The 13,016-nt window shown below is 42.0% G+C and overlaps 1 protein-coding gene across 6 annotated transcripts in view; it reads left to right on the forward strand.

Moving 5' to 3' along the window:
* Positions 1-13,016, forward strand: part of PHF14 (PHD finger protein 14) — a 290,125-nt gene that overhangs the window by 50,457 nt on the left and 226,652 nt on the right. For all 6 annotated transcript variants that reach the window (XM_019533903.1, XM_019533925.1, XM_019533897.1 and 3 more), the window contains exon 5: positions 3,071-3,230. In XM_019533903.1, coding sequence (XP_019389448.1) covers positions 3,071-3,230 — 160 coding nt within the window. The remainder of the gene's footprint in view (positions 1-3,070; positions 3,231-13,016) is intronic.

Here is a 13,016-nt window from a genome sequence, read left to right on the forward strand (position 1 = left end):
TCTTTGAAGCACTTCATTATGAAATGAAGTGAAATGTCTTCTGGCATCCTGCAATATTGTGCTACCCTCTTACCACCTCATTGATTCTTCAGAATTTCTGGAGACGGAAGGCCAAGAGGCAAGCAGGTACTTCTGTTCTCCAAGTGTTTCAAATGCAAGTCTGTGCATATTCTCAGACAAGCATCCACAGGCAAACTAAGCACCTGATCCAGGGCTACTCTAACAATTTTATTCTGGCCTTAATTTTGGTTGTGGAGTAGACCCAGATGTTCCTGTGAATGCAGTTTATATGTAAAAAAAAAATAAAATAAAATAAAAAAAAAAATTCCTTTCTGCAGAATTTCAGAAGTTATTGTGTATTCCAGTTCATAAGCTTCAATCTTCCAAGCCCATCACTTCTGTGTCACTTACTGTGACTAAACCAGAAGAAGTCATAGTTATAGTTATATTCTGTATTGGAACAATTGTAGTATTTGTAGTCTTTTCTACTGCTGGAATCTGTCAAGTTTAGAGAAGTTTTTCAAAATGCTATGGGCTAGACCTAGTGATCTGTGAGGTCCCTTCCAGCCCCTAACAATCTATGAATCTGTTCTGAGTATAAAATGCTTTAAACATTCAGATGAGAAGGAACAGCGGTGTAATGGACTGTGAACTTTATTATAATAATAAAGAGAGAGGTAGTACTATCACCTAACTTGGAGGTCTTCAAGAGGAGGCTAGATGGGCACCTGGCTGGGGTCATTTGACCTCGGTCCTCTGTCCTGCCTGGGGAAGGGGGTCGGACATGATGATCCTTCATGGTTCCTTCTGACTCTACAATCTACGAATCTATGAATATTTCTGTTTTAACATAATGTTATGCATCTCAGTTTCTCTGACTAACTTATAAAAGTGGGAAAAGATGGGGTTGTCTGGCAGACTGCTGTTCTACCTGGTAGAAGATGCATCCTTCCACAAAGATTTGAATATACTTGCTGAAATATTAACAGTGGAGTAGGAGGTGATGCCCAGGAGATTTCCAGGGAGACTGGAGGAAATAAGCATCACAATGGGCAGAGCAGCTGGAAAAAGGATGAATTGATGAGCTGGAGAATCTGGAGGGAGTCAAGAGAGCAAGTCAACTGCCAAGTTCATTTGAGGGCACTTTGAGACTGTGGGACTGAAGGGAGAACAGGTGAGCTAAATTTGGTGTGCTCAGAGTTGTGCAGGCTGGAGTTGCACTTAATTGAAGAGGGCAAAGTGTTTTTGCTTTAGCCTTTGCCCCAATATCCATCTTTATTGAAGAGAAACTGTTTGCTTTGCTGCTTGCATTTGGGGTGTACTCCTTTCCTCTAGCGGATAGGGGGTCAGGGACCGAAACGCCAGCGTCTCAGAGTTGGAAGAAGTCCGGGCTAGCATCAGGGCATACTTGGACAAGGTGGGGGCGGTCTGGAGTAACCACCCCTTGCAGATATCTGTGACATGTAGCTCATAACTAATTTAATTCTAGTATTCTTTTTTTTTATGTTAGAAGTCTGCAACTTCTGTAATATAACTGAATAGCAGGCATCCTCTATAAATTCTCTTAACAGTAAGAAAAACGTCTATTTTTTTCCCATAGCATATGCCTTGTGAGGTTTATTATATCTTTAATTGACTCCTTATTTGTCCCAGTATCAAGCACTCAAATGTCATTATGCTGTGACATGCTTCAGGGCTAGGTAAAAATTGGACTATGACTAGATTTTACTGACTTTAAAAATATTTTAGGATAACTTTAAGAGATTATATTATTCTTTCTGTGTTTTCATTAAAAACTGTGAGAATTTTGAGCAGACTTCTGTTATCTTGTAAGAAAAACATTGTATTCTTCATGAAAAAGAGGTTGTTGGGGAGCAGAAGAAGAAAAATACACTATTGGCTTACTGAATGATTGGGGAGACTGATAAGATACCATTGCATAATTACTATGTAGGCAGAAGACAGAAAAAGCTTTCTGTACAAAAAATTAGAGGTGTATTAGAAAAAGCGAAAGAGCTCTGTTTAGATTTCTTAGTGATAGTTGTGAAAATGGCACAAGAAGTTAGGATGAGTTTCAAAGGATGCCAATACGATATATTTCTCTGTGTGTTTTGCACTTTGATAAGGTTTTTGTTTTGTTTTATTTTCTTGCCGTGGTGATTAATGTTGTGGGTTTCTTCTTTTAACGTGTTGGTTTCTTGGTGGTGGGATAGAAGGGAACACTTCCATAACCTAGGTGCTTCTAATTGTGTGGATGTAGACTAGCAAGACTACACCAAAAAATCCATCCTCTGTCCTGTTTAGGACTCATGACAGAACTCAATATCATCCTTGTTGCAATTTTTTAAATCCTGATTGAAAGAATCGTTGGCCCAATTATACTTCGGGAATATTATAAACAATGATATTTGTGTTCTCAGATGTCATTTTAAAGGAAAGGGGGAAATCTGCTTGTGCCCTTTCATTTATTTTTTGATCTGTAATGATGCAGAACTATCTAGGACCTGAATTTTTTAAAATTGTTTTGCTTTTTATACTAAAATTCTGCCAGGAAAACCATATAGAGCCTAATGCAATGTGACCAGCAAACCAGAATAGTGATTTTTTTTTTTAAGTTCAGTTTAAACCTTCTTTTTAATATCAATTTAACTTCAGCTGCTAAAGTTTCGAATGAAGGCAGCTTTGTTATAAATTTCACACCCTCCATTATAGTTGAAATGTTAAGCCATTTTACCACCTCTCAGGTATTTTCTTAAGAAACCAGGGAAAACCCAACTTGACAGTTCCACATTAAAAATAGACAAACACAACATCCTTTTTTTTTAAAAAAAAAAACCTATGCCTTTAGACCTCCTTGTTGAATTTTAAGAAGAGGGTTTAAAATACAACCCCTGCCCCCAATATTGCAGGTCACAGTTAAAGACCAAGAAGCTTGCCTTGTTTGTGTGGGTACAACTTTGTGCTTACAGCTATTTGCATCTGTAAAAAGCCTGTATAGATTAGTTGAAAATCTTTCCCTTTTAATGTTTCAAAACTCATATTATCTCCTTATTGTTTTCTATATCTTTAGGTTGCTATGGAGTTGATGGAGAGAGTGATTCTATTATGAGTTCAGCTTCAGAAAACTCCACTGAACCTTGGTTTTGTGATGCCTGTAAATGTGGTGTCACACCTAGCTGTGAACTATGTCCTAACCAAGATGGAATCTTCAAGGAGACTGATGCTGGCAGGTAAGATGTTAGAAATGATAATATGAATACTGAATTCAAATTATCTTAAATGTGTAAGTTAAATGTGTTTAAAAGGTGATCCCAGACCTATTCCTGTGTATCTCCAGTAGGTGACAGGAACTTTGACCCTGGCACATGCTAAGTTTCTACCAGAAAAGTTGTTGCTTTCCCACTAGAAGCTACAGGTTTACAAGTGTTCCCTTAATTTCTTCCAAGGGAAGCATGACCTCTGTGGGCAGAAGCATCTTCTAGGTATTAACATAGATTTATCTTGAAAGAGAAACCTATGAAAGAATGTTTGTATGCTCCTCTTCCAACTTGGTTGGGGAGGGGAGTAGAACAGTGGGGCAAAAACCCTTGTCCTTTGCCCAGACTGGGGAGTTGGTGAGGAGCTTTGACTGCTCCATTTGCCTCTGAGACTGGCATGGGAGAGGAAGGGAACAAACAGCTGCTTCTTGCCCCTTGCCTGCTCCTCAGATCGCGGTCCACATTCTGGGGAGCAAACATGGGTTTTGTCTACTGCTACCTCACTATGCTCCTGGTGACAAGAGCAGAGTGGAGGAGAAGCTGCTCCTTACTCCCCTCATCTGTTTACAAACTGGGCTGATCAGTCTGGAGAGCTAATGAGGATTTGCCTTGTTGCTTCATGTGGGCACTGGTGGTTAGGTGGGCTGATGGTGTGCCCTCTGTCCCTGGTGGCCTCGAGTTCCCCTCTTGGGTACCCTTTTCTGCTATGAAATCCCTGCTTTCTTATTCTTTCTCTCCTTTAACTCTTCATTCCTGGGCATCATTAATTGGTTTTCCTTGGTTGTCAGACTGTTTGTTTGCATTTTGTCCTGTTGGCATATTCCTTTATTCCAACATCCATCACATGTACACATCTTCATTTGGTTATTTACCAGTCTTCCTAATTTGGTCTGGTCACCAAAGCCAGAAATCCCTAGGGCTCTGCAGTTTGGCACCGTGACCTGGCATCAATATTACAGAGTCCTTTATCTCTGTTTGGGTACATATTGTTCATGTTATAGAACAGTGTGGTACATGTCATCAGTTTCCCAGCCTGTGTATCTGCTGGTTTCAGACACAATGGGCCTTGAAAGAAACGTCACAGAGAGGCTTTTAGACATCAATTAACTCTTGCCATTTCCCTGGATCATTGTTCTAATGCAATATTTACTTTACCTATAAGCCAGTTCCCAAAAGCAAATCTCTAAATACTAGTTTCTAGCTATCACTTCAGCCTCCTCCTGAAACATTTCTTGCACCATTCTGGTCTGAGGGAATGGGTGCAGGTCGGTATGCATCCTTTCCTAGAAAGATTTTTAGTGATGGAAACTTCTCTGAAATTTCTGCAGGCAGAAATGAACACCTCTTTGAGGGCATGGATGAAATTTCATTAGTTGATCTCTTCTTATTTTGATTTGGAAGAGAGTTTGTATTGTCTAGTCTGACATTCAATTTTTGTGTACTCTTTTAACATCCTTCATGTCGTATATATTAAGAAGATGTTGACTTTGATGTATTTGAACATCAGGATTTATGGACCTGTGTGCTAAAGATTGACAGAGGTAACACAAAGACCAGTATTTCCCTAGGGGGTGATAAATCTTGATTACTAAAATAGGAAGTCATCATACAGAGAAATATTCTGAATGCCTTGATTGGATATGCTAGGAACTCTTTTCTTCATAGCCCTGAACTGCTTGCTTGATGCAACTCTTTTCTGTAAAAATCTAATATTCTAAAGGGGAAATGAAGTTAAAGGTTCAGAAAGAGATTTGCTCCTTTTTAAAAATATGTATTTCAGGCTTTTCATCTGGGTTTACTACTAAGGCACCTGGAGTGAAGTTCACATTAAGATAAAAGCATTTCCCATGTACAGGAAGATAATATTAATGACTTAAAAAAGAAGCAAGAAACAACTTTAAATGACAGAACAAGATTAAATGAAGATTAAGTGGCCAGCTGGCCAACTGTTGTTGAAAACAATGGACAAAATATAATGTTGCTTCATGAACCTAGTCTTGGTTAATTTCTTGTGGCAAAGAAGTCCAAGGGAGAGGTCCTGCAAGTCACTTCGTTCCTTGAACCTCAGTCCTACAGTAATTAATCTCAGCTATTTTTGGCAAACAGTTTTTATGGCCAGTTGGAGGGGTCTTTCAGTAGCTGAAATAAAGAGAATTATTATCTCGATATTAACCAACACCTTGAATTTTACTTGCTAACCCCAACAATGTATTTTGGAACCGTTTTTGTGCCCTGCCCATCCTCTTCTCCTCTTAGTATTTTTGCTTTGTATGCATGGCAGCTTGATACTGAAGATCACGTTGACAGCTGACAAGCATATACCCTCATTTGAGGGACTGGTCAAAGATTTTATAATTTCTTCTGTGTATGACCTCAGTCTTTTCCAGACTGCTAGCTTTCATCTTCAACCTGATCTCTGCCAAATATCAAACGTAGGAGGGCAAAGAAATATTTCAGTCTAAAAGTCTGAGGAGCAGGTAACTAAGTAAGCTGGGTACCATCAGCCTCTTGAAATATTGTATCTCTGTCTTCTCCCAGTGGCTTTACATGTTAAGTGCAGTAACAAAATTTAACTAAAGTTGGATCTTGATCCTGACAGTGTTCAGACAAGCATAGAAGTTTCTTGTCAGTACTCTCGAGTCTTTGACAGGAATGAGCAGAACCATTCTAAAATGATTCCTTCTGTCCCCATCAGACTCCACTAATAGATTAAGACACTGAATGGTTATGGTAATGAATTTTTTCTTTAAAAAATAGGATTAGTCTGACTTCTGTATAATGCCATTGGGATATCTTTCTCTGTATGCTTATACACATCTGAAACTTCTCATAGCCAAAAAAAAACAGGTAGGTTTTCATATTGCTGGGCATGTCATTAAATTTTCATCAAACTTCCTAGCAAAGATAGCTGTTACAAATAGTTTGTCTGATGTAACATTACACAAGTTTCTGTCTTCAGTAAAGTAAATATAAGGTTAACAGTGGCACTGATGGTTTTAATTCTGGCAGGTGAAATTGTGCTAGTGTCTTGAGTTAGGGGTATTTTCTTCATTAGCCTTTGATATTACCCTCACAGCTGTACCTATTGGCTGAGCACTGTAGTTTGTGCTTCCAACAGCAAGCGCGCTGTTGGTAATATCCTGATGAGGCTTATAATGTGGAAACAACATTTAATTTACAGAAACTTATAATGAACTATTTTCCATAAGGAATTAACAGCCTTGTTACTGCCCCTGCAAGCACGTGGATCTAACCACGTGTGACAGAGAACATAAAAAGGTAAGAAGTACCATACTGGGTCTACTGTTTGTCCATTTAGTCCAGTATCCCTTCTCCAACAATGGCAGCATGGATGTTATAGAGCATCGGAGTGGGGGAGGAGGGGCATGTGTGTAATATGGCCTGCAGTCCAGATCTGGTCCACCAATTGATTCTTTGTAGCCTGCTGCAGGTTCCTTGGCCCCATCTGGCCCAGGCTTGGGGAGGGCATCCCAGCCATGGCACATGCGGCTAGTCCCATTGGCCCCTGGTGTTGAAGTGCTGCCTGGTGCAGAATGCATATCCTTGCATGTGGTTCTTGGGTATGCCAGGAACTGTATTCCACAGGGCTGGACAGCAGGGTGGCACGGTGGCTAGACTTGGGTTCTTGGTAGCCCCTGTGCCAGCAGTTTGTTCTGCCCTCACACTTCCGGCTGCTGCTGCCAGGCTCTCCCCAACCACAGCCCCGGACCTGCTGTCCATACACCCCACGCCCATTGTGGGCGAGTAGGGTCTCCATGGAGACCAGCCTGGGACTCCCAGGGGCAGGGTGTGCTCATCCAGGTAAATGGAATGGGGCTACAGTCGGGCAGAGAGTGGTGTCTGGGAGTTGGAGGGGTGAGTGGGGCCAGGTTCGGGGCTGGGATTATAGGGTGGTGACAGCATAGTGCCGGGGACCCATGACAGCTGCGATCCGCTCCCTGTACATCCCTGTGACGGACTCTGGTTCTATGGGCAGGCTGCTGCCCATGGAACCAATGGCCATCTCGGGGATGTGGGTGGAGCAGGTCATGGCTCTGCCCCAGCCCTGTCCCTGCCTCCTGCCCTAGTCCTGTATACTGCTCCCTGCCTGCTTGTGGTCCCATCCCATCTACCTGACTGAGGGCTCCCTACCCACAGGGGTCCCAGGTTGGTCTCTGTGGAGACCTCTCACACCCACCCATTCCATCTGGGGTGCTGGGTGCAGGGCTGATGAGCCTGGGGCTGGGATCAGTTGACATCTCCTTGCTCCCCCCAGATGTTGTAAAGAGCTGTGATACAGGGCCAAGGTCAGGTCATTATTCTGCCCCCCCACCCAACAACTTACCAAAACTCCTTAAGAGGCTGTCTAGCCCAAATAATTCCCTCTCCCCCCCTGCCCCCACTGTAGAGTAGAGTAAGGATGCTCAACCTCCAGCTTTCAAGCCAGATCCAACCTGTAGCATAGTGTCATCAGGGCCACAGGGCTCCCCAAAGGTCCATAAATTTGGCAGAAAGGGAGTAGTGGCACCTGTGCTCTGCTGCCTGATCTTTGGATCTGTGAGGAGCCCCAGGTTCTCTGCTCTGGATCCAGCACTCAATCCCAGCATGCATGGCCAGGTGAGGACAGTGATGTTCTCAGGACCCAGTCCCAATATGGGGACTGGCGGTGGGTGGTTGGTGGCATCAAGCATCCTGGACTCAATCCCAGTGGGAGGGGATATTACCAGCCCCCTAAAACCCAATCACATTACTTAGGGCATTGAAGGGGGTGGTACAACTCCCAGGGACCCAGTCCTTGCATGGGAGTGAGTGGTACAGTCTCCCCCCAGGACCTAATCCCAGTATGGGAGGAGGTGGTACTGGCCCCCCAGGACCTAATACTGGGGCAGGAGGGGGCAGTATTTGAATCCCAGGACCCAATCCTGGTGCGGGACGGGGCAATAGCAGTTCCTTAGAAATCTGTCCTCTCTGGGCCCCAGTCCTGGTGTGCGGGGGCAGGAGGGAATGGTACTGGACCACCAGGACCCAATCCTGGCACACGGCACCACCCCCTCCCACCCTTCAGGATGTAGGGGAGTGGAAGGGGGTAGTGCCAGGCCCCATGGCCTGAAGACAGATTCTATGCCACTCATCTGGCCTGATGAGTAGTACAAAAGGTTGAGCGCTATTACTATAGAGGGAGTGCATTGAACTGGATATTTCTAGAGTAATCTGTTTCCTATTCAGTACCCTCCATTATTGGCTGAGAGATACCGGAGGAAACATCTTGAACCATTCTGTCGAATAACCATTAATAGATGTATCATCCATGAATTTATCTATCCCTGGGGTGGGTGCATAGTTCAGTTAGAGGGCTGCTTAACATCTTTTGGTGAGCTGTTGAGGGTTCCTGAGTGGCACGTGGCTCAGTCGCCTCTTCTCTTCCCTGGTGCTTACTTGGCCAGGCCTGTGCTGACCTAAGTGTCACACGGCAAAGCTGACCCAGCTGCTGCTTTCCCCATGTGCTGCTTAGGCTGGGAGGGCACTGGCAAGGAGAAGCGGTGGCTGAGCTGCATGCTACTTGGGACCCACGGGCAGAGGTAAGGGAAGGCACGGCTGAGCTGTGTGCTGCTCTGACCAGGCCATGCTGGTCCAGAGCAGCACTTGGCTCAGCCTTCTGAGCTTCTTTTCCTCACCGGTGCCAACCCGGCTGGGCCTGTCCCATCCCGTTTCATCTTGTTCTAAGTGGCATGCAGCAAAGCCAGCCCGGCTTTCTTGCATGCTGCTTGGGACAAGATGGGCCTGGGTAAATTGGCATCAGTGAGGAGAAGCAGCTGAGTGGTGTCCTCCTGCCACTCTGTGCAGCTCTCACTGCTTGCAGTGCCACTTCCCATTGCCCCCGCACCCCCTGCTTCCAGCCTGACCCAGGAAGCAACACAGGGCTCTCAGCTATTGGGCTGTTCCAGCAGTCTCCCCCATACAATCTTAACTTATTTTGCGAGGCCAGAAGCTCCAGAGGCTTCTGGTTTGGGGCTGAGGGTTGGAGGGTTGACAGGCAATGAGGGGCAAATAAAAATTAATTTTCTAAAGTTTTTAGAGGCTCCACAGGCTGGATAGAATGGGCTGGGCAGGCTGTATTTTGCCTACTCTTGTAATAGGCCTATCTGATAGTGAAAATTAAATATGCCATCTTTCATGTACCAGAATGGCGTTGTTCCATGTTGGGGATATTTTCCATACTACTGGTTCTCTATGTGGCAACATAAATAAGATTTTTCTTCCTGTTAGTAATTGTTTAAAGGAATGGACATTCCAGCTCATAAAATGTATACCATGGCAATTATAAATCAATGCAGAATAGGTCCAGGGCATAAAAGTTAACAAAGCATATTTTGATCCTGAATAAAAATGGGTGCCTGAAACACTAATCTGTTAGAAGCTGGAACAGGCTCCTGCAGACCAGTCTTTCAGATTTTTAAGGACTTATAGGGAGGGACTGTTCTGTGGTTTTTTTAGTGCACTTCCTGATTGTGGCCTTAAGGTGTTACCACAAAATAACTGTTAATAACTAAATTCTTTTTATTCCACCCACTTGCACCTTTTAGAAGAAGTCTAGCTTTGTCAGATATGTAGCAGTGTTAAAATGTGAAAACACATATGACAAAATCTATTTGGTTTCTCTTCCAAATCAAGTCAGAATATTTTTTCTATTCCACCTACATGAAAGGTGAATAGTTATTCTAATGAGGTAGCTGTTTTCCAGAGACTCTTCTTTTGTGTTAACTGCTCAGTTTCATGAGCATAAATGTAAATTTATGAAACATTCTTTTCTTGAAGTGCCATTATTCTAGAATATGAATGTTGTCATTTTTTTGTTTGATTTTTTTCCCCTTCTTCCCTAATCGGCATCTGTTATCATTGCTCCAAGCAAAATGGATGGTAAAGTAACAAGCAAGATTATTCTTCTTTGATTACCCAATTTGTCTTAATTACAAGGTTCTAAAACATGTTCAGCTAAAGAAATGAGCAGGAAAATATTTAGACCTGGTATAAAAAGCATCTGAAATTGCCTCAGCTGTGAGCTTGACTGACTTCTGTATGTTTTTTAATAAAGATTCAGGTTGGAGTTCGCATATAGGTGGTTGAGGAAATGACACGTGTGCCAATCACACTGAAATGGCAGTTTAAATCTGTAATACTGTAATGCTTGCGTGACATGTACTAAAACATTTTGAGAAGGTCAGTATGAAGCAAGCAGCCAGCTGTTGGGTTTATCATAGATAAACTCCTACAGAGTGCAGCAGCATTTAATACACCAGTGGAGCATGAAAAAACTGTGCAAATTAAATTGAGAGGCAGCTGCTTGTTGAAGATGTGTATCTTTATATTGAACTCTGCAGGGTGCTTTTGGGAGGTTGTATTAAAACTTACTATCAAAAATCTTAAACCAAAACCTTGGATTTTTTTAAACAGTAGTTGTGGCGATGTGCAACTATTTCTGCACATCCCTTGAAAAAAGTTGCTTTTAGTTTAACACATTTTCAGTCAGTAGAATGTCAAAAGATGAAACCCACTGAATTCAGAATTCTTTTAGTAATGAAATTGAAGTTACTTTAAAAGAAATTCTAGGTTCTGCATCTTATTTTGCATATAGCCTTCTACTGAAAAATGTTACAAAGCTGAAACACTTGTGATGCACATAACAATTTTGACATCCATACATTGGAAATTTTTTGATCCTTTTACAAAGGACAGGACACTTGCTTGGATTAAACAATATAATACAATTTTTAGATAAAATACTAGTTTAACTATGAGAATTCTTTGGGCTTGATTGTACCAGTGCACAGGACTGGCACCACAAAGGAGTAGAGGGAAACATCAGAGGCTGTAGGCATGCATTTAAATAATCTCCTGGGTGGGGGGAAAGGGGTGTATGTTGGAGGACCATGTTCTCTTGTGAGATAACACACATAGATATTGGGTGTCTCAGGAGAAACTCTCCTAAGAGTGACTTAAACCTTGTTGTCTCCATGTTTTTCTTCTGGTGCAACCATTTTTACTTTGGAAGAAAAAGCCTGAAAGTCTTAACACTCATGGTTTCTCCTGGGAGAGCAGGGATTTCCCAGGAGAAACGGAACATTTGTACAGAGCCAGTGGCTTCTTACTTCCTGTCATAGTGCTGCTTCCTGTGCAGGGGAAGGAGATTTTATAGGGACAGTTCCAGTTGCCTTCCCAACAGGGAGTAAGAAGATTCTTGATTTTGTATGCCACCTGGCATTCAGCTATATAGTTATCCTGGTACATTTGGATGCTTGCACTGTGATGAATATGTTTGTGCAAATTTACACTTTATGGAGCAGTGGGAAAACTGGGAGGAACATTTGAGAGACCTAAATTTGTTTTAATCCTGGCTGCAACAGGACAGCATGACAATGCACTGTCCACTGCTGTGGCCAAGATCATAAGCTCCTTAACTAAAAAACATTAGAGCTGACCCTGATCAAGTTTTCAGTTTGCATTGGGCCTGTACATAATAATAGTTTATACACAAAATCGTGGAACCCAACTCCCATTTGTATGTACAGTGGGAGTTAGAAACAATGGAAAAACACATTTAGCTCACCAGAAAATACATTCACGTGTAATTATTTATCAGTTTTAAAACCAGATTTACTCATATTTTAAAGTTAATTTCTCTATTAAATTTAAGTAGCAGGAATGGTTACTGATCTGCTATCAAATAAAACTTCTCTAATTAATTACTGGCACAAGTGTGTTAATTTTGTTTGGCAAACTGAGTGATCTGTAAACATTCTGCTTTTCACTATTATCTTTTAGTACGTTTTCTATCTGATGTAAATACGACTATAAAATATATTGAATAGTAAGTGGGAAGTGATGAATATACTGTCTGATAGTCTACTTTTTACACTGCATGTTCATTGCACTTGAATTGTAAAAAAGATGATTTTAATTTACTTCTGCCTCAGATTTCCAAGCCACACACTCAACATGATGGAATTTTTCTGTTTGGCTGTATGGCTATAATATGATAAATTTAGAACACACAAGTCCAAAATTTAGTAAATGTTCTAAGCATTATTGGGCCTATTGATCTTGGGTAAATGAGAAAGAGGGACACATGGAGCTCCTGACATCAGACTAATTTGTAGTCCATATTCTGTGTCAGTGATTCTCAACATTTTTAGATTCAAGGCATCCACCAAAAAGGGTCAGCTCCCAGTTTTCTTTCATTTTTTTGACTACAGAAAAATAATAGAACAGTTTTCTGTTGTGAAGAACTTGGAAAGACCACAGCAAATAATGTTTTTAACACTTTGATTTTGTATTTGAAATCCCAGGGTTTTTCTTGTGAATCATGTGTCCATGCCCAATAATGCCAACAGCTGTGGAACCCTGGTTGAGAATCACTGGGCATATCTAAATGAGACATTTACTCCAGAGCTGACTTCTTAGCTCTGCAGTAAAAGTCTCATTATCTACACGTGTGGCCCTGTTAGGCTGCAGTAAACTAATAAACTCCACTGCAGGACAGTACTTATAAATGCAAGTACTATTCTGATGGTGGAGTTCTTTAGAGCACAGCACCTCATATGTGGATTTCATATTTTTTATAGACATTAGGGCTGAAAGGGACCTTGGAAGATCATTGAGTCCAGCCTCCCACCCAAAGGGCAGGAAGTCAGCTGGGGTCATAGGATCCCAGCAAGATAAGCATCCAATTTACTCTTGAAGGTGTTCAATGTAGGTGCTTGA

This window comes from Crocodylus porosus, unplaced genomic scaffold, assembly GCF_001723895.1.
Source record: "Crocodylus porosus isolate Cpor-Errol unplaced genomic scaffold, CroPor_comp1, whole genome shotgun sequence".
NCBI classification, from domain to species: domain Eukaryota; kingdom Metazoa; phylum Chordata; order Crocodylia; family Crocodylidae; genus Crocodylus; species Crocodylus porosus.